This window comes from Protopterus annectens, chromosome 2.part2, assembly GCF_019279795.1.
Source record: "Protopterus annectens isolate FY-2018-M chromosome 2.part2, PAN1.0, whole genome shotgun sequence".
NCBI lineage: Eukaryota > Metazoa > Chordata > Ceratodontiformes > Protopteridae > Protopterus > Protopterus annectens.
This window is the reverse complement of record NC_056730.1, coordinates 334330136-334353066: the sequence shown is the minus strand read 5'-3', so window position 1 is coordinate 334353066 and position 22931 is coordinate 334330136. Positions and strand designations below refer to the sequence as shown.

The 22931-nt window shown below is 36.0% G+C and overlaps 1 protein-coding gene across 1 annotated transcript in view; it reads left to right on the top strand.

The window, feature by feature from the left end:
- The window catches only part of LOC122795624 (baculoviral IAP repeat-containing protein 1-like), a 799118-nt gene extending 776688 nt beyond the window's left edge, over positions 1-22430 (top strand). The window contains exon 10 of the mRNA XM_044063892.1: positions 21463-22430. Within this exon, the coding sequence (XP_043919827.1) occupies positions 21463-21827 (365 nt within the window). The 3' untranslated portion in view covers positions 21828-22430. The remainder of the gene's footprint in view (positions 1-21462) is intronic.
- The last annotated feature ends 501 nt before the right edge of the window (positions 22431-22931 follow it).

Sequence of the window (22931 nt, the reverse complement as noted above, 5' to 3'; positions counted from 1 at the left end):
CAAAGACAATCACAAGGCATTCTATAACTATGTCAAGAATCTAAATGGCAATGCTCAGACCTGCTCTGAGCCACAACAGAATGGCATTAAATATACTGATGCCAAGGATATTGCCAATATCCTGGTAGACCAATTCAGTGCCAACTTCACCCACCTCTTACCCCCTAAATGGCCCATCTCAATACCGGAAGATTGCCAAATTCCAGTAATAACAGCCACACAGGTAAAAAACGCACTCTCCATAGCTAAGAATACAGCATCCATGGGACCAGATGACATCTCAGGCTGTGCATTACATGAACTACAAAATTAACTGGCACCTCACCTAAGTGTCATGCTTAATCATAGCCTCACCTCAGGCTTTGTGCCCACTGAGTGGCACACAACTACAGTTATCCCACTCCACAAGGGGGGATCCAACTTGGATCCCGGGAACTACCACCCCATCAGTCTGATGACCCTGATCTGCAAGGCCATGGAACGTATTATCATGGAACTTGTAAACAAAAACATTGGCAACCTTCAAACACTGAACCCCACCCAGTTTGAGTTCATGAAGGGCTGATCTTGTCTCCTGAACCTGACTGACTTCTTTGAATCAGTCTCCAGAGCTGTGGATGAGGGTAAGGTGGTCCACACAGCCTATCTGGGCCTCGCCAAGGCCTTTGACACCATCCCCCACTCTGGGATCATAGATAGACTTACTAAGCTGGGCATTAATCCCTACATCACTTGATGTGTTGGAAACTGGCTTACTGATAGAACCCACACTGTAAAAGTAGCAGACTATAAATCCAGCTCTAGACAAGTGGAGTACCTCAGTGTTTAGTCCTGGGACTGCTCTTGTTTGGCATCTACTTCTCTGAAGTACAGGCCAACACTAAGGGACTCTGGCTAACAAAATTTGCAGATGACTGCAAACTGGGAGCCATTATTGAATCTCCAAATGATGTGGCTACACTACAAAAGGGCCTTACAGAAACAGATGCTTGGTGCCAGAGCCATGGGCTCAGGCTCAATGCCAAGAAATGTATAGTTATCCCCTTTGGTAAAAAACATGTACCCGTGAATTGCCACATAGGTGGCAATACACTAAACACTGAAAGTGTGATAAGAGACTTAGGGACACAGGTAGACAGTGGTCTCACCTTTGATAACCACATCACCACAACAGTCAGGAAATCCTTCTATGTGGCACACCTCATCACTAAGGGCTTTTCATCCAGAAAAAAAGGAGGTCATTGTCCCACTGTACTCATCCCTCATTACACCCATTATAGAATACAACACCCCGTTTGGTATGTACCTCTCAAGACATCTGCAACAACTGAAAAGGCCACAGAAATACCTCACTAAAAGAATCAAAGGCCTAAAGCAGATGCCCTACACTGACCACCTTAAAAAACTCCAGCTATACTCTGTCGCATATCATCTACTCAGAGGCAATCTCTGCTTAACATACAAGGCTATGTCAAACCCAGAACTGCCGGACATGCTACACTTAAAGAAATCCCAATCCCTCAGAACCACACTCTCCAGGGATCTAAACCTTGTCATCACAATAAACAAAACATGCTGGAGGGATAGGTTCCTGACCCAGAGACTCCCCAGACTCTGGAATAGACTGCCCATACATGTCAAGCAGAGCGCCTTTTTGGCCCTCTTCAAAAGGAACCTTGATGACTGGATGGGAGAAAGGAAATTCACCCCGGGGATCACGTCAGTCACCCTGCTAGACAGGGGTCCAGGGAAGTAAATAGTGTGGGAAGAAATAGCCAGGGAATTGTTATGGCTAGGCTTGTATAGGCCCTAGGGCAGATAGCCTAGTACCAACCTATGAACCCATGAATCCCCTCATTTGCATAAAACTGACTGCTAATGCATGGTTACAAAACTGACACTCAGCCTTCCCCCTTAGCAACCACTGTTCCATGGTATCTTTGTCTTATGTATGCCATTTAGTATTATGGCAGAATGCTGATTTTGTTCAACAAGCTTATTTCCAACTTTTTTTCTTATTTCGGGCCGATCCCATATGCGCATTGCTGCCCTATGCTTAAACGACCGAAATCAGCCAAAAAAAAAATACAAGTTATTTTTTATAATTTTGCAACTATTTCTCATGCCAGTGGCCATATATTTGGCCATTGGCATGCCTACTACGTTGAATACATGCTTTCTTTGGTGCTGTCATGTCTCCGTTTTGTAATTTGCAGAAATGTATTCTGTTAGTAGACGAATACATTTCTGCAGCTTTCACTATTACTGTACAGATGCCTGCCTGCTTCCTGGATTGCTAATTCACCTCATTTGCATGTTTTTCACCTGCAAATGATGTAATTAGCATACAGGAGTTGTGTCCGTGCAGGAATAGTGTAGGAGTGCTTGTGCACATCCCGGGAGCTTGTTCCTGGATCGCTCATCAGCCATATTGCGTGCAGCAGCTCTTGTACTATTCCTGCACACAGTGCAGAGCTTGCTGAATCCTGGGGTCAATTTTTTCCACATAAATAGAGGTTGACAGCGGGAAATATAAACTATGTCCTCTGTGCTACAATTGTAATAAACATTCCACTACACTAAATGTACACTGTTCTGAGTGAACAGACGGCACAGACATGACTCACACCTTCTTCCTCCTAATTTTAGTTTTCCTGCTGGTATTCTTGCAGCTTTAAATATTAACAAGGATTCAAAAAGATGACCACAAAGTGTAAACTACATGTACACTTAGTGTAATTTTTTGGCATGACTAGACTTTGAATTCATCAAAACCTTCAGTCAAAACAGTTTTACCTAAACCAATAAGGGAAGATTGTCTACACACCCCACCACTGACTCATTAAACACAAGAAATGTGAATGGTACATATGAATGGGTCTATATCACATATTCAAAGCAGGACAACTTCGAAAGTTATATGGTCGAGACCATATGTTCGAAGTTATCATACTTCAAATTCAAAAAAATAAAAAATAAAAAACAGGAACAACTTCCTGACAGCTGTTTTCTATTTTGTTGTGTTTTTTTTACGTGTTTGAAATTCTTTAAGTTTGAACATATGGTGTTCGAACTTACAGAATTTCTACTACGTGATATAGACCCCATATAAATGTAGGATATGTAGACAATGTTCTGCTACTGGCTATTCCACTCACTGATTGATGCATCTGTCACCCCAGTTTTAACAGTTTTGCTCTCCTGCAGTACAGCCTGTTTCTTGGTCTTTGTTGTCCTATAAAGTTTCTAACATCTTCCCTTGAAATAGTTTCTGCACTGTGCATACTGAAGCAGGTTCTGCCCTGTGCACACTGAGGGAGGTTCTGCCAGGTAATTCTGCGAAAATGTCTCTATTTCTTAAGCAAATTTCGTAGACCTCCTGTTTTTGGCACCTTGAGAGGATGTCATTCATCTCCAGTTAGAAAAAGGACAGCAGCAATTTCTGCTTGTCATGGATGAAAATCTTGAATCCTGCACCAACTACATTAATATGAGCTTCTTTCAAGCATTTTAGAACAAGTACATTATAGATCTGTTCAAGGCAACTTTTTCCTATTTGATTTACCTTATAGTTTAACTCATCCAGTTTCTCGATTACTTCATAAGGTCTTTGCCACTTGGCAAGGAAGTTTTTCTCACTGATGGGTACCAAAATCAAGTTCTGGTTAGCTACTTGAAGGTTTTGCTTTGGATATTTTATGTTATATACCCTTCCCTGACTCTCTTGGGTTCTTTCCAAATGCTCTGGAACAATGGGCATTATCAATCTCATTCTCTCTCTTGTAGACTGTTATAGTGTTTGAGTAAAATTTTAAAAGTGATTTTCTCTTCTTCACGTTTCCTTTTCTATATCTAACAACCACCCCCAGGGCATTTACCATGCAGTAGTTCAAATGGGCTAAACCCTATGGAGGCTTGATTTTTTTCCCTCATGGAGACCATCAGTTATGGTGGTAGCTGGTCCCAGTTTTTCCCATCTGTCTCTACAAACTCACTTAGTATAGATTTCAGGGTTCTTTTGAAACATATGACCAAGCCATCAATTTGGGTTGTAAATAGAAGTGCTAAGCTATTTCACTTGAAAACTGTGCCAAAGTTTCTGCATAATCTTCTTCTTCTGCTTTCGGCTTTTCCCGGTTAGAAATCGCCACAGCGGATCACCTGTCTGCTCATGATTGGCAGTGGTGTTTTACGGTGTCGAGTTGCCAGCTCGGCGCCCAACCTTCCACAGAAGGCACACACACACACACACTTACACCTAGGGCCAACTGACAGAGTCCAATCCACCTACAGCATGTCTTTAGGGATGTGGGAGAAAACCAGAGCACCCGGACGAAACCCACACGACCACAGGGAGGACATGCAGACTCCGCACAGAAGGCACCCCAGCCGAGGATGAACCAGAGAACCTCTTGCTGTGAGGCGGCAATGCTAACCGCTGCACCACCATGGCCTCCCTCAAAGTTTCTGCATAATATTTAACAGAAATGAGGTGCCTTGGCTTGTCAATATCTCCTTATGCATACCAACTCATGAGAAAACACTGGTAATTCCATTGCAATGGCCCTAAAATTGGTTTTCATGAGGGTATTGCCTCAGGAAACTGGATGGCATAATCCAGGATAACAAATTGTATACTGATTCCCATTGCTGGATCTATTCAAGGGACATACAATGTCCATGGTGATTCTTTCAAAAGGTACCTTGATAATAGGCATCAGGATTAATGTCCTAAGACTGGTGCTATCTTCTAAAATTCAGAACAGCTTGCAAAATAGTTTTCAGTTTCTTTCATTATGAGAAACCAATTGAACTAGGCCAGAACAGTCCCTTTCCCCTTTCCCTTACTGAAGTGGCCCCAGCACAGGGTTATAGGCTATCTTTATTTCCATTGCCCTCGAAAGCTTAAGTATTAGCAACTGTCAGATAACTGCTACTCTACAAAATAGATAATTTTGTACCTCAAAATGAAGGTAGGCTATGGAAGTCCCACCAAGGAGTCCTCCCACACTACAATAGATACATTTTCCTGGCCCTGAATTAGGGTCTTGTACTCCAACTAGCCCTTCTTAAAATTCAAACAACTTTGGATGGATCAAAACAATCTTCATCAGTTGAGCTTTGCAAGATAAAGAGCTTAGCCTCTTCCCCTACTAAAGCAGGCACAGGTGTTCCCACGTTGCACTATCCCAAGGATAGGTAACTCACTACAATGCTCTGAAATCCCTTCCTCTCCTCCCCTTTATTTGAGGTCTCCTTTATTCTATAAAGATAAATTCATCCATACTTTGGTTTAACTGAGGCCTCCCACAGTGACAGTAAGCTGTAACTAACTTGTAGTAAGGTTCTTCTTTGGGGCAAAGCAGCTGTTTGACACAGTGCCTTTTTTTCAACCCCTGTAATTGGAGTGGCACCAGGTATCCTAGAGTTGTCCTCCCTCACATCCTTTCCATGGGTCTTCAAAAAAGGGAAACTCCTTCCTTATGATTACATTGTGGATGAAATTGGGTACTACAGCCAACAGGTGTAGGATCTTTCTGAACTAGGTCTGGATCTCCACCATGTGACTGGACAGTACATTTTTCCATGTATGCACACCACATTTAGGGACTTTGGAGCGTGGACTTTCTTCTTACAAAGATAACATGTTATTAAAATGATCATACTAGCAGAATCTAAGAGCTCCTAAAGTTCCTCCCCATCAGCTTTTATCAGACACTTCATTAGGTTTTGTAAGGGTAGAATAGCAGAACATGGTCTCCATGGCTGTAATGATAGCTTAATCACATTCCATAGCCTGACTCCTGACACATTCTTCAGTAACGTCTCCATAATATTTTGTGATGTGATGCAGCTTCACACTTGAGGCAAAAGAGAAAACATTTTTTTTATTTTATTTTATTTATTTATTTATTTAACATTTGTTGACCAGGAAAGTCTGACTAGGCTACACAGAGCCTATTTTCAGCGGAGGACCGGGGAGAAAAGCTCCAGTCGCATGTCTTTAGAATGTGGAAGGAAACCGGAGTACCCGGAGAAAACCCACACAAATGCAGGGAGAACACGCAAACTCCACACAGAAGGCACCCCAGCCGAGAATCGAACCAGAGAACCTCTTGCTGTGAGGTGACAACATTAACCGCTGCACCACTGCACCGCAAAACATAGTCCACATTTTGTTTGACAACAGCTTATAAAATCGCGGCCATCCTTCACTGTTCAAAGAAACATCACGGCCATCTTTTCATTGCTGAAAGAAACATTTATAGTGTATGTTAATTGTTTTTTGTTTATTTGTTGATTGAATACATTTGCTATAACGTGTCAGGAGTGCACAATACTGGAACTCCACCCCCACCCTCAGTGTTTCCCTCTTAATACTTGATTTTTTTTTTAGTTTAGTTTCCTAGCTTTTCTTAGCCCTTTCCCCTTAGAGATTGCTCGTATTTTTCCCTACAGTTGGTATATATATATATATATATATATATATATATATATATATATATATATATATATATATGGGTTCACTACATAATCTCGAAATTTTGAAATATCAAATTTCAAAATCTCAAGACCATATAGCTGAAACCCCTAAATATCGAAAGACCAGAAGCACGAATTTCAAAATCCCGAAGTTTGGAGATGTTGAAGTAGCGCTTCTGGTGTTGCGGTATGTGAATGGATAGGTGGAAGGTCAGGTAAGTATCTATGTTTAAGTGTGTTGGTTAGGGGCTTCAGTGTGTGTGTGTGTGTGTGTGTGTGTGTGTGTGTGTGTGTGTGTGTGTGTGTGCGTGTGTGCGTGTGTGCGTGTGTGCGTGTGTGTGTGTGTGTGTACTGTGACTGTGATGTGTGTGTGTGTGAGGGGAATGTAGGTGTGTGGTAGTTTTTCCATGTGCTTGTCTGTGTAGTGCGATCTTGGAGTTAGAATATTTAAGTGGAGGGTGTGGGGGCACAGCCCTCCATGTGGGGGGTTTAGGGGGGCTTGCCCCCCTGCTTGTATGTAGTGTAGGTTTATGTGTTTGTGTTTTGGGTGATGGTGTGTGTATGTGTATGTGTGTGGTGTATGTTTAGTGTAGTGTTCGGGATTTTGAAATTCGCACTTCTGGTCTTATGGTATTTAGGGATTTCAGCTATATGGCCTCGAGATTTTGAAATTCGATATTTCAAAATTTTGAGATTATGTAGTGAACCCATATATATATATATATATATATATATATATATATATATATATATATATATATTCATACATACATACATTATTTGTTTTGTTTTTGTTTTAATAGGAAGTTATCATCTATTTTGCTGATATACCTGTACAGTTATCTTTCCTTCCTTGACATATAGTAAAGTGATTGATTGATTGATTGATTGATTGATTGATTGATTGTTTCTGACTGTGTGTAATTCATCTTGGCTCTACCCACTTCATTTGCCCTCACTGTGCTTGGGCTCTCTTCGTTCCCATACCCTGCCCCCATTTCCCACCCGTCCCTCTACTCTCACATTTACCTTTAACTAACCACACCTCTCACTCAGATACAACCAATCGCAATCTATTAGAACCTCCTCCTACCTTAGCAACAATTATCCAATCACATTTTACCTTACACCCTCCCACTACTACCCCCTCCTCAAACCACATTTATCAAACTCAATATCACCCCTCCCATATCACACATACCTCTGTTTTCCACAACTCACTCTCTCATCCAAAATATTACCTAGACTAGCTAAGTTCACAATTAAACACTACAACATGTTCTCACCTCCTTTTCTATATTTCCTTTCAAATCTTATCATTATATAGTCAAGATACACTATGTTATCTATGTCACAATTAACCCAATATTAATCAGTAAATATCCTATCATTTCATACAGCTAACTTATCCACAATAACATTCCTCTACCTACTTATGTGCTTCCACATCCCCATCAATCCTCATCACCCTCACCACTCCACAACTACTATTCCACATCCTAAGACCTCCCTTTACAACCACTACATTACACCCAGTCTCCACAACACTGCTCACACAGACTTTTTTCCACTCAATTACCACAAAACCATTTCTAAAGCTGAGCCTCTCTCAACAAACCACAAACGATTGCTTAAATATATAAAAACAATGCACAGCATATTATCAAAACTACAAATGAGTGGTGATATCCATCCCAACTCTGGCTCCCAACTTAATCAAAACATAACTTCTACACGCTCTCCAAATAACTCCCCTATCATCCCCTCTCACCCCAAAGGACACTCTCTTCTATTCCTTAATATAAATCTAAGACATTTACTAAATAAAGTTCATGATCTACATGCTCTTCTAGATTTATACTCCCCTGACAATTCTTACTGAAACCTGGCTCAAAACACATTAAAAACAATGAAATCCTACCCCCTGGATACAACCTATACAGATTTGACTGTCAAATTAAACATAGAGGTGGTTTAGCCATAATGTTCAAACAAAACTTAACACTAGAACTCATTAACACTAATCTTCATTCATTCAACAATAGTGAAATACTTCTCACTAAACTTAACATAAGTAAACAACTTGATCATTGTAGCTATCTATATTCCCCCAGGTGAAAATTCAACAACAGTTGAAGATATTCTCCACTGGCTATCCTTAACCTACCACAAGGAAATTATCATAATGGGAGAACTCAATATAGACTGGACCACCTATGACTCCAATAATCCGTCTAACTTTATAAATCTACATGGTTCTCCCAGCTCATACAAGACCCCACCAGAATAAATAAAACATCTGACAAACACTCAATTCTGGACTGGATCCTCACTAACAAAGCTCCTTCATTCCTCCAATCAGGTTGTCTCCCAAACAGTATCACATCTGCCCACATTTTTGCTTAGACATAATCTCAGTCTACCTAGACAGTCTTCTGACTAATCTGTAATAAAACAAATTTCAATACCCAAACATTTCACTATCTACATCTCCCCTAAAAATATTACCATTAGATGATGCTGTTCAACACTTTAATACTACATTCCTGTACATCTTAAACAGCTTAGCCATTGTAGAACTGCTAGAATAAAAATGCACCATTCACCATGACTATCAAATAACATGAATGGTCTTCTAAAACAAAGGGACAAGGCATGGGTACACTGGTTAACTGACAAAAGCCAGGACACCTTAACTCTGTACAAACAGCTTAGATATAAAGCTAAATCCCAAATAAAAGCAGATAAAAAACATATTACATCACTGCACAACAAAAGTACCACAATAACCCTAAAAAATTCTGGTTTACCATTAGCAAGCTCCTTCAGCCTGACAACAATACTTCCCCTACACACACTACATCCTCCTCAGAGGATAACATAGCAACTCAATTCAATTCCTTCTTCATAAACTCAATACACTATCTAAATATAAACAAAATATATCACCCAAGGTCCCTACCATTAATAAATATCTCACAAATACCTTCTCCTTGCAACCTGTTCCAACTCATAACATATACAAATTTCTTAAAAAACTCAAACCTACCAGTCTTGCTGCAGACAATCTACCATCAGAATTTCTCAAAATTGCTTCAGAGATCATTGCATACCCCATATCCATCCTTATCAATCACTCTGTCAATGAAAACTATGCCCCACTTCTCTGGAAAATCTCCTATATCACTCCCCTGCATAAAGGAGGAAACTCCAATGAACTCACAAACTATAGGCCTATTGCCATCCTTTCTCCCCTCTCAAAAATACTTGAAAGATGCATTCACACCCAACTCCTAAATCACCTTCTATCCAATAGCGTCCTCTGGACTTGTCTCTGCTATCTTTCTAGACCTCTCTAAAGCCTTTGACACAGTTTCACATCAAAAACTGCTATCAGAACTAGCCACCTTAAATATTACTTTCTCTATCCTATTATGGTTCCACAGTTACCTAATCAAATGGCAGCAAGCTGTTAGGTGGAAACAAGAGCTATCATCTCTACTCCCTGTTAATATTGATGTCCCACAAGGTTCCATACTAGGGCCCCTGTTATTCATCATTTACACTAACCAGTTCCACAAATCCACTCCTTTAGCCTCAGTTATTCAATATGCGGATGACTCTACCCTTGTATGTAATGTATACTCCCTCCCACAGCTACAGGAAATTACACAACAATCCCTTTTGCAAGTATAATCTTGGCTAAACAAAGCTAACCTTATACTGAACCCAAACAATGCCAAGCTGATACTTTTTCACCCCACTAAATTATCCATACCACTAAATCATCCATACCACTAAACTCTTCATATACTTTCCTCTAACAACACAATCATAACCACCACCTCTCAAACTAAGCTACTATGTGTTATTATTGATAATAAACTTAAATTTGGCATTCATCTATCACAGTTCATTAAAACACTCATATCAAACTTGGCTGTCTCTACCACATTAAGCTATTTCTTACAAATCAAGCCAGATTACACATTACTCACCTTCTATCTACTCTATTCTATGCCTCCCCCCATCTTTGCCACACTTAGCAAAACTGAACTTTCCAAACATGAATCCTGTTATAATATAATAGCCAAGTTTGCCATTGACTTCCCACACAGGTCCTACCATTGCTCCTCCCTACAACAATTAAATTGGTTAGAACTCTCCAACACCTAACCTATACACAACTCATTATTACCCATCACTTAGTATATGACCTGACAGAATCCCTACCTTGCAACAATTACTCCAGCCAAATACTAATACTTGTCACCTCTGATCTACACATAAAACACTCCTGCAAGTCTCCAAAAGAAAAAACAAGGCTGGCAATTCCCTCTATTCCCACTATATCTCTAAAATCTGGAACACAATTCCGCAACATATTTTATACATCACTGACATAACTCAATTCAAGAAACACCTAAAAGACTACTTATATAGCAACTGGATCTACTCCTGTATCAACACAGCTAATCTCTCCCCTGTATGTCTTTTCCCCCCTTGTGAACCTCTATTTACATACCTGATGTAGCTCCTTCTTCTAAACCCCTTCTCCTTTTTCACTTTCTTTACTAACCTGACTAAAAGTTAAACTTACTCTCAATTACCTTCTATGAAAAAACTCATTTCTCCTTAACAATTTTAATGTTTCTATATCAGTGTATACTATTACTTTATCCTATAGATTTGATGTTGTACCGAAGACGCCAATGTATATTTATACATGCCTTTTTTATATCAATGTATTAGTTCCTATAATATTAATGGCTATGTAAGTTGTATTTCTGGAGCTTTTCTCCCCAAGCCTCCACTAAAAATGGGTCACACCCAGATGTACTATCCCAGTTAACAAATGTAAAATAAATAAATAATAATAAATGTATCAGTTAATTTATTAAATGTTTCCCTAAATGTGTGTTTATAATATAACTCTGTCTCTCTCTGTACTAGTGTCATAAAGCTGACTACATTTTAAAGATCTGCTTGACATGCCTAGCATTTAATAATAGCTAGTAAAGCCCTTTTAAATGTATCACCAATGTTTCTAATATAGATTCCTTACTATTAAGTTCTTCACATCTAACTAAGATTTTGATAGATGTTTCAGCTCAAATAACTGCACCCTTACCTTTTCTGATCTGAAAAAAGACCACTCGTGAGACTTTCAGCCAGTAAACCTTTCCTGACTTTGTCTACATTGCCATATTCTCCACTGGGAATATCCATATACACATGAAGGGCTTCCCCGTGTGGCATGTGCTGAGATGCATGTTCCGATTCAGGAAGAATAGTCCCAACCTTCCTAGCTTGCAGTTCTTTTAAAGGTCATTGGATACAAGTTAATAGGTAAGTACTAGGCTAGCTGCACTCGAGGACCATTTTAAACCTAGCCAATTTCCCTTTCAAAGGTGAGAATCAAACCTTTTACCTTGTGTCTGAGGCAAACACCTTAACCCTTATGCTATTCCTCCCACCTGCCTTGGGGTCATCATTATAGCTGACAGGCTTCAATAGAGGTGCAGACCTTGACTGGATGAGGGATGTGGCTACCTCTACCATCCCCTCAGCAGTGGCAGGAATGATTTGAAGCAGCTTTAACACACTAGTCATCCTTCAGCTTTGCAGCATGTCATGTAGGACACAACATTTCAATAGAACTGCTGCTCTGTTTACTGTGGAAAATTAGTACTCACTTTTGTTTTGGCAGCTACAGGTAGAATCTGTATTTCAGATGTTAATTGAGGCTTTGGCTGTCTGTTGCATTCACAAGTTGTAGAATGTAGAGGCAGCAAACACCACAGCTTTCCTTTAAACAAACATTTTATTGTAGCAAATATAAAGAGAGGCAGACTGCCAAAATTGGAAAATGAAAATATAGTCACAATTGCAAACTAAAAACATTTGCAAAGTATAACAGTTTATGTTGTTCAGCAAAGGTTTTAGAACTAAACAGCCTCTCCTATGACATTACATTAGAAAGTTGCAAGCGGGGGGGGGGGGGGCTGGCCAAGATGCCAGTCAGATAGCAGCAGAAATCCATAGCTCTGCTTAGATTTTAATATCCTGACAGGAAATCTACTTTAATTTAAAAAAAATCTAACTAAAAGTATACTAAAAGTTAGATTAACATAGACTCTTTGTTTTCTAAATATTAATACATAGTCAAGAGATTTTTTTAATTATTCCTGTCAAGTAGTTTTCTACTGGAGATCTCAAGATGAGCAACTCAAAGAACCCACACCAGGAAAGTGCAGTGAAGAAAGAACTACATCTTATAATACCAAACATCCAAGAGCTGTCACTAAAAAATGGGCAAATTTGAAAACAAAATGGATATTATCAAACAAGAATGCAGTAAACAATTGGAACTTCTAAATGGAATAGTAAAAAAAAATATGAATAGATTTTTGCCGTAGAGGAAACAGTAACTGATCTAGATACTAGAGTGACAGAAAATGAACATCACCATGAATTTCTTCTGAAAGAAAACACCAGGCTGATTGAAAAAATGGAAGACCTTGAAAGTAGATCAAGGAGGAATAACATAAGAATATATGGAATTCCTGATAAAGAAGAGGGTGCAAACATGATTCATTTCCTCAATAAGTGGTTTTCATCAGAACTAAACATGCCTGAATCCCTTTCTTTTGGAATTGAGAGGGCTCATCGGTCCCTGGCAAATCCAGCTTCATCTCTGAGTTCATTTAACCCTAGGTCTATAATAGTTAGATTTCTTTCCATGCAAGACAAAGACTTACTGCTGAAATCAGCTTGGACTAATTCCCCTATCAAGATGGGTGAAAAAGTTATTTGTTTTTGACAATGACTACACCTCTACAGTCATATCTAGAAGAAAGGAGTGTGTTCTTCTAATTAAGTCCTTGAAAAAAGCCAATATTAAAGCTCAAATTCTTTTTCCTGCAAGAATAAAAATCACCTTGCCAGAAGGAGTGAATATCTTTGATTCCCTACAAGGAGCCATAAAATTTATCCAAAAAAGAAAATACTGTCAGACATAGAAGAAATAGAATGGTCATCCCAGAGTTTGAAGAGACAGGCAACAAAAAAATGGATCGTCTGTGAAGGAAGGAGCAAACAAAACTAAGAAACTAAAGGACAAATGAATAAATTCCTTCTAATTTTAGTATAAATCAGAATATATTTGATTCTGGAAAGTCTCTATGCTCTAAGGCAATGTGAATCATTTTTATTATTAACTTTCTCTTTTCTTTTCTATATCTACTTCTTCTAATTACATATACTACTAAGTATTTAACTAACATTCACTCTCTCTCCTTTCTTCCTATTCTTTTTTGTTACCAATGTTCCTTTTTTTCTCTTTTCCACATTATAAGTACTTTACATACTTTTCCCTTTTAAATAACTATAAATGATGCATGTCTTCTAATTCTTCAGTTATAGTGTAATTTGACTTAATACCAAAGTGCATTTTTTCTAGTGCGTCAGTGCTGGGGTAACAAGGTGTCTCTGATTAGTGTTTCTAACTAGATGTTTTACACTCTTTGATACATTTAAACATTAATACAGTATATTACTGGTGTTTTATATATATAAATATATATATATATATATATATATATATATATATATATATATATATATATACTAGGTTCCTTTTTTTCTTTCTCTTTCTGGCCTGGTTAACCGGTGGGTAAATGATTGAAATGTTATAATATGATTTCTGATTTGAGGCAGCTGTTGTTATTTCTAAATAGCTGTTTTTATATGAAAGGGTTAATTTTTTCATGATGTTGATGTTTTGTGAAGAAACTGGTGGTCTGTGTGACTGTTCTCATTGTGGAGCTTCATGACATGCACTGACAAGCAGCTTGAGGTTTTTTTTTTTTTGCTTTCTGTAATTTGTAAAAGTTTCATGATCTGAATTTCCCACCGAAAATGCTTTTTTTTTCACTAGAGACAACTTCTGTTGTGCATGAGCCTATTTAGATACTTTTTAACAAGTTTATGAAGCTGCAGCTTGAGGAAACAGCAGTGATGACAGCATTTGACCTTTTGAAGTTGTTAAATGGTTGTACTTAGAATTCTTTTCTCTTGAGATTCTGTTATCCTTCACAAGATACTTTAAATGGGGGTCTATATCAGATTGTTGAAAGCTGACAAGTTCGAAGCACTAAACCTCGAACTTGAAAGTTTGAAATCTGTCAACGTCAAATGTCAAAACCCAAAACAAAAAAAAAAAAACACTCTATGCAGGGGGCAAGCCCCCTGCATCCCCACATTGGGGGCTGTGCCCCCACAACCCTGTTACTTAAATATACCAACTCCAAGATCACACTGCAGAACAGTAAAGGGAAATCTCCCCTTCCCACACTCTATGGAAATCTCTATTCTACATTTTGACATTTTTAGACTTTGAACTTTCAAGTTCGAAGTTTAGTGTTATGAACTTGTCAGCTTTCGACATTATGATATAGACCCTTTAAATGGTAAATAATTAGTTCTGATAAAAGTGTTTAACTCCTTTGAAAATGCCTATGTTCTCTTATAGATGCATACATTCTGCAGATTCAATGACACTATTAGTAACTACAAGTACATCAAGTGAACGAGGAGCTGCATTAGAAAACTCATTATGCATATTAGCATCAGACTTATGTTATATAACTAAACTTTTAGTAACTAAACAGAGGGTTTTGAGGCCCCCTTTTTTCTCTCTCTCTCTCCCCCCTTCCTGAGAAAAGATGTCAACATAGATATTGTTAATACATATGAGTAATGTGTGTATAATTACAAAATATAATAGTTATGTTGTAATAAGTGTTTTATATATATATATATATATATATATATATATATATATATATATATATATATAGTCACAGAGCCTTACATTTAAAATGTTAGATAGATGACTGACAAAATGGTTAAATTATCTGATGTTTCTTGAAAAGTCTTGGAAATAATGACAATCTTCTTAACCTTCAGCTTCTAATGTTTATACATACTTTAATCTGATTTGTATTTCTGGCATATCTACATATTAGAGGTGCTATTATCATACGTGATATATTCATATAGCTTCTGATATATTGGACACTCTCATTCTAATATATATTTCATGGATTCAGATTTCTTTAGCTGCTTTCATAATGCTTTTCATTTTTGCTTTTATACTATATTCTAAGCAGAGATGGATAATTTGTGTTGTTTGGTATTGTAGAGGTGGTGGATGGATGGTTTAGTTAAGTTTTTAACTAAATCAGAAACTTTATGTTTCATGTGTGTTTGTAAATAGTTTGGGCTTTTTGAAAGTAGTGCTTAATACATGTTATGCATCCATGATAAGTAAGTATTCAGTAGATTTCAAGTCAACACGGAAGAAAGGTCTTTCAGTTAGTAATAACATACACATTACAGTCAATGGCTTATACATGTTTATCACTAAATATTAATGGTTTGAACAATAATGTCAAAAGAGCTGGTTTGCTAAAATATAACAAAATGCATAAAGCCCAGATCATCTTTTTACAGGAAACCCATCTATTAAAAAAAGATCTACAAAAATACTTATTCAATGGCTATACCATTCTGGCTGATTCATATTTTAAGACTAAGAGAAGGGGCACTCTTATTGTATGGAAAAATACTTGTATTATGCCAAGAATTATCGATATAGTTTCAGATAAAGATGGGATGCTAAGCATGGTTATTTTAGAAATCAATAGAAAGTATTATACTTTGAATTTTACATACTAGATACCAGGGCTAAGTACTAAATATGTTGACAAATATCTAAGCCTGATTACTTTAAATGCAAAAGGGGAAATAATAGCAACAGGTGAGTTTAACTGCCTATTATCAGGCAATGATACTTCTAAAAATGGTAAAATAAAACTAATATCTCAAGCCAAGACGTTAAATGACTTTACAAACCAGATGAACCTTAAAGATATACATGGTCTAAGATAATATTATTCCGTATTCTGTACTCACTATTCATATTGGTTTGGTACATAAACAAACATTGCTAAGGTTTTTTTATCAAATAATATATACTTTAAAATAAGTGGCATATCTATAATGACTTGTCCACTTTTCAACCATAATGCTATAAACTTGACATTAACTACACATACAGATGATTTAAAATTTTTACAGAAAATTCCTGCTTACATAACTAAGTTAAAAGACTTTAGGGAATGGATAATAAAAGAAATAGGCACATTTATGGAAACAAATGATAATGGTGAAGTGACTGATACTATACTATGTGACACCTTTAAAGTTTATATATATATATATATATATATATATATATATATATATATATATATATATATATAAAATCTTGGTACCTTAAAAAAGGAGAGAGTGGGACAAAGAACTTTTAGACTTACAAAAAAATAGACAAGATAAAAATGGATGCAAAACCAAATAACAAAATAGCACATAACAAAATTACTAAGTTAAATCAAAAATACTTAGAAGTTCTGAATCATAAGGTAGCCATAAACCTGGAAAAATGAAATTACAATCTTATGCTGTAAATCTCAAATATCTACATAAAATAGCAGTAAGATCCAAAAAAGCAATCAAAATCTTATTAAAGAGATTAAATATAAAAGAGATGGTTCAGTTAAGAGTACAGCTAACTTAATGGGCATATTAGAAGTGTTCAAAACTACTATAGAGATATAAATAATAACACACCATGTTTGGAGACAGATAATGTAATAAATTATTTTATTCAAAAAATATAATTACTAAGGTGTCAATGCAATAAAATAACATATTAAATAAACAAATAACACTAACAGAAGTGAAAGAGCAAATAAAAAATTAAAAAGATAATAAAGCTCCAGGATCGGATGGAACAATTCCTGAAGTATATAAGATTTTTACTGAATATATAGTAAAGAAAATGATGAGTGTCTTTACTGTGGTTAAGCAAAAATGTGTAACACCCCATCATGGAAATATTCAATTATCGCCCCCATATTAAACAAGGAAAGGACTCCAAATCTTGTGATTCATATAGGTCAATTTCATTACTAAACACTGATTATAAAATTTTCATGACAATATTAGCTAATAGGATAAAGAAAATATTACCTAATCTAATACATAATGATCAGACAGGGTTCATTCTTCATAGAAAAGTGCAAGATAACATTATTAAATTACTAACATTAATAGACATAGCATGCAAATACAAAAAAAAAAAATAACTATTATCATCCTGGGCTTTTGATTCTATTAGCTGGTCTTATCTACAAAGAATTCTGATTGGTTTTGAATTCTCCTCATATTTTGTCAACTTATTAATGAAAATTTATAGTGGGGCACAAGCTTATGTGAAATCAGATCATGTCTAACCTCACCACTAGAAATCCTCAAGGGAACTAGACAAGGTTGTCCTTTGTCACCATTATTGTTTGCTGTTTCAATAGAACCTTTTGCTACATATATCAGAAACAAGCAAAATATAAAAGGCTTTCAAATGAATAAGGACTATTGTCCTAAGATACAATTATTTGCTGATGCTATGTTTTTAACATTGGGTGTTATTTGCATGATGTTATAAATACCTTAAGCAAGTTTGAAAGAATTTCAGGGCTTAAATTTAATCATAATAAATCTAAAACATTACGAATTAACAAAAAGATCAACAAAAATCTAAATGAGAATAGCCTGTTTAATTGGGCAAATGATGTATTAGAATATTTGGGTGTCAGTATAAAGAGTCTGTTAAACTAAACTACAATAATTTAATAACCATCATTAGTGAACTAAGCAAAGATGGAGTAAAATGTTCTTCACAATGGAGGATAGGCTCTCTTTAATTAAAGTGATAATTTTACCTAAAATTTTGTTTTCTATACAGTCGTTGATACTACCCCCTCCCAAAAATTTATTTAAAAAAATAGATTCCATGCTACTTAAATTTTTTATGGTTTCCCTTAATACCTAGGATTGTATCTAAATGCCACATTAGAGCTTGGAACAGTAATGGGATAGCATTCCTTAGCTTAGATCTTTATTCCAAATCAGTTATAATTAATGTAACATTACATTGGATCATACCAACCTATATATCTGGCTGGAAAACAATACACAAGATTCATATAACTGATATCAGAACTATAGAAAATCAATTTAAGGAACAATATGGAATAAGTAGAGTTCATTGGCATTTATGTGAATTTTGTTTATTTAATAAGAAGTTTGATAATTTTTCTTATGGTATTACTCAAATATTTAATAACTTAAAAAATATAATTGATTGTAATTACATTAAACAATTTCTATTTTTCATATTCTCTATAGCATACTCCCCTGATTGCCTAGATTCTTTCAACATCAATGCAATGCAAAAATTAAAGGAAAATAACTTGATATTCTGGCATCAGTTTATTTAAAATAAGAGTATTAAACCACTAAACTCTCTTTTATGTAGTTTTGATAATACTCAAGACGGTTGTTTATACACTCATTACAGCAGTTTATAGAAAACAAAATGAGAGTATCAATCAACCTAGAGACCGAATCTATACCTAGTTTGATTCAGCTTTTTATTCGGTGTCTTGAAAAGACAGATAATCAAAAATTGAGTATCTCACCTATCTATGAGATACTAAGAGAAGACACTGTAAAGTTGGACTCAGATTTTTTGGGATTACTATGTAAAGATTAATGGAGAACAAATATCTGATGAATCCAAACAATTGTTATTGAATCCTACGTATGGTACCTCTTATTCATTATACTGGGGATTGTATACATGGAAAGTTATGAATAGGAGTTTCTATACTCCACATAAAATAAATCTTATACTCAAAAACTGTGAAAGTAAATGTTGGAAATGTGATGAATTACTAGAGATAAACTGGGTTCACATGTTCATTGAATGTAGAAATGTTGTTCAATACTGGAAAGACTTCAGATATTTTGTAAATGCTTCATGGTCTGATAACTGTCATATTTCTAACTCACTAATCCTACTCAATGTTCCTATATCTAATGTAATCCCTAAATCTCAGATTCAGTTACTCTGGTCAATTCTTGCAATTGCCAGAAAAGTCATTACTTTGAACTGGAAAAGTAAACAAGATTTGACGTTTAAAGATTTTATTAATTTAGCAAAAGTTGTTTGTAAAAAAGAACTGCAAACCATTTGTTATAGAACTCATAACATTACTCATAAAAAAAATATCATGGCAAAAATTGGAAAACCTTTTGTACAAATACTGAAAACTTCTCATGGATAAAATGATTGTCATGGATGAATGTAAATACTTTTGTTATTGTTTTATTGTATTTGTTATATGTACATTTGTGTATGTTTATAATGAAAACAAAATAAAAATGTTTTTGAAAAAAAATAAAGCTGCAAGCAGGGAAAAAGACAGATTTGATAACACCTTGCAGTCAGTTTTCAGTTAATAGTTTTTAAAGAAGTTAAAGCCCAACTAAAATCTGTATATCACCAAGTCTCCCACTGATGAGTGGTCATAGCCACACTCAAGTAAGGCAAATAACATAATGATTCTTTTGCAAGGTCTCATCATAGTGTGCTATAATGAGAGCCAAGGTAAGATATATAGCACAAAGTCTGTTTTGCCAGAATTCTCACTAGCAAGCCTTATCAGTTTCTACAGTTTCTGCATTTTGGACAAGTGCCCAGCAACTGGCAACTGCAGAGTTTTAGTAAACAGTGTCTTGTAATGCATAAAAGTAAAAAAAGTCTCTACGCAGAGAATAAAATCATTATCACCACTACAACCTCTGGTGGATAACATCTCTCAAGTAAAAAGTATCTGACAAACAAAGGTCTCTCAGGAAATGCCTTAAATGTTGTGTAGAACAATGCCTGCATCTAGTCATTCCTTGGTGAAAAATACAGTTCAGGATTCCAACCACCAGAATTTTCTACTGGCAGGTTCTAAAACCACACCGAAGGGTGTATATCTCATTTCAGGATTTCAATCACCTGGACTTTTGACTGGTTTATCTGAAATTATAAAATATATTCCCTGTCTCGCAGCTTAATGTTCCAGCCTCATTGCACCTCACAAGGGAAACCCTACAGACTCATCTGGGCACCAAACACTGACAACATAATGTTGATAATGTCAGTAAGCCTACCTTAGATGGGAAGCTGCTTCCTGCTGCCTTTGATTACCTGACATTCCAGATAATTTACTCAAGGGGACCAGCCTTATGAGCAATGCACTAATACATTTTTTTTCATAAATACTATACATACCCTACACTGTTAATGTAGCTAATGGGTTTTTAGTATGTCATTGTGTGTGTATGCCTATATATGCATACATATATAAATAAGTAAGGAAATAAATAAAATCCAGTCCTTATGGTCAATATAGTAGGAAAGTCGTTTGAGCTTAGATGCATGATATCCTGACTTTATTTTTCCACATGAAGTATATGCAGGTTTCAAGGGTGTGCAAAGATATAAACTTAGCACAATTAAGATATGAAGGTTTGAATGAATATTGATGATATTGTGAGTCTTTCATGCACACACACACACACACACACACACACACACACACACACACACACACACACACACACACACACACACACACACAAGCACAGACAATGACATATTTTTGTTCACAGGTTAAATTAATCCATTTTAGTCAGAAATGGTGGTGACAACAATTGCACAATAGAAGTCATTTGTATTATTACTCACTACAACAACAATAAGAAGAACAGCCTAGATCCATACAGGAGAAAAAATGATTAATGCTTTTAGTTAATACTGGTTACATGGTACATCATTAGCACATTTCCCAATATTCATAGTAAAAGTGAATGGTACAATGAATATTATTCATATATTTTAATTTTCTTCCAATTACTGGATATTATTTGATCAAACAGATAATCTATTTGATGTGTAATTATCTAGCAACAAACTGTTGTGACTTGCCATGTACTGACTCTAATTTATTCTCTTTTTAGCAAATGTAGCTCGAGATGGCTTCCTGTGCACACTTGAGAAATTGAAACTAAATGCCAATCATGAAATTACTGACTCTGGTTGGAAAGACTTTTTTCTGACTGTGAACAACATGCCAAAGCTGAATGAGTTTCAAGCTTGTAGAATGTATACCCAAAGTCTAAAACCTAATCCACAAACAGTAAGAGCTTTTGTTCAGTGTATCTCCAGGCTGCCTAATCTAGTAACAGTTGGGATGATTGGATGGTTACTAGACACAGAGGATTTAAATATGTTTAAAGAAATGAAGGAAAAACATCCTCAGTCCAAAAGATTAAACCTCTACTGGCAGTGGCTGCTTCCATTCCAAGCCAATATAACAGAATAAGCAAACCAGATCATTCAGTACTGTCTTGTCTTGTAAAAACAATACCATTTAAAACTTAGGCAGTTGGATGCAGTGATATATGTTTCAAGTGATAGTTTTATTGACTGTTTCCATCATTACCATCAAGATAAGTATATAAAGTAAGAATACAAATATAAAGCATGCAGGAATGCCTGTATAAAGAGTATTTTTAGTTAATAATTTGACATTTGCTATATTACAAAGAGGATTTATTTTTCAGAGATTGAGTCAGGACTCCAGAAGTTCCAATATGCATAAAGACAGCATTATATATTCAGATGGTACACATTATTCCAAGTAAAGTAGTATATCCATATTACATCTTATTTATTTATTATTTATTTATTTAACATTTGTTTGCCAGGATAGTCCGACTGGACAAGAAGTGTCCATTTTCAGCAGAGTCCTGGGGAGAAAAACTCCATAAGTCACAGAGAGAAAAAACATTTACAAAAGAGTCATTACGGAGCAGTATCATACAGATTGTAGACTTTACAGCAGTTACTATGCAGTAAGAGGATATTACCCCTTTTGGTTGAAAATGCAAGTGTACAAAATATACAATGAGAGTAGATAAGAACCTGGTAGAGCATTACAAGATATTTCACAATTGAATAAGAGTATATAAATGTTTAAGTTTCCATATATACATTCAAGCATATATATATATATATATATATATATATATATATATATATATATACACTTACACACACACACACACACACACACACACACACACACACACACACACACACACACATACTCGCGCGTGTACATACACTCATATATAGGTTGTTGCTCACACATGGATAAGTATAGTTAGAGTGTGTTGTTTGTGTTGTCCAAGACAGATGGGGTGTAGAAATAGTGAATGGATGAGGCTTCAGGGAGTCAATTACAGTTGCATAGATGGTTGGTGAAGAGGTATGTTTTAAGTAGGCTTTTGAAGGAGGATGTGGAGTTTTGTAGTCTGAGGTCAGGGGGAAGGTTGTTCCATATTTTTGCTATTTCGTGGGCAAATAGTGATTCCCTGGAGTTGTTTTTGCATGTGATGGTTTCAATTAAGACTTTGTTGGAGGA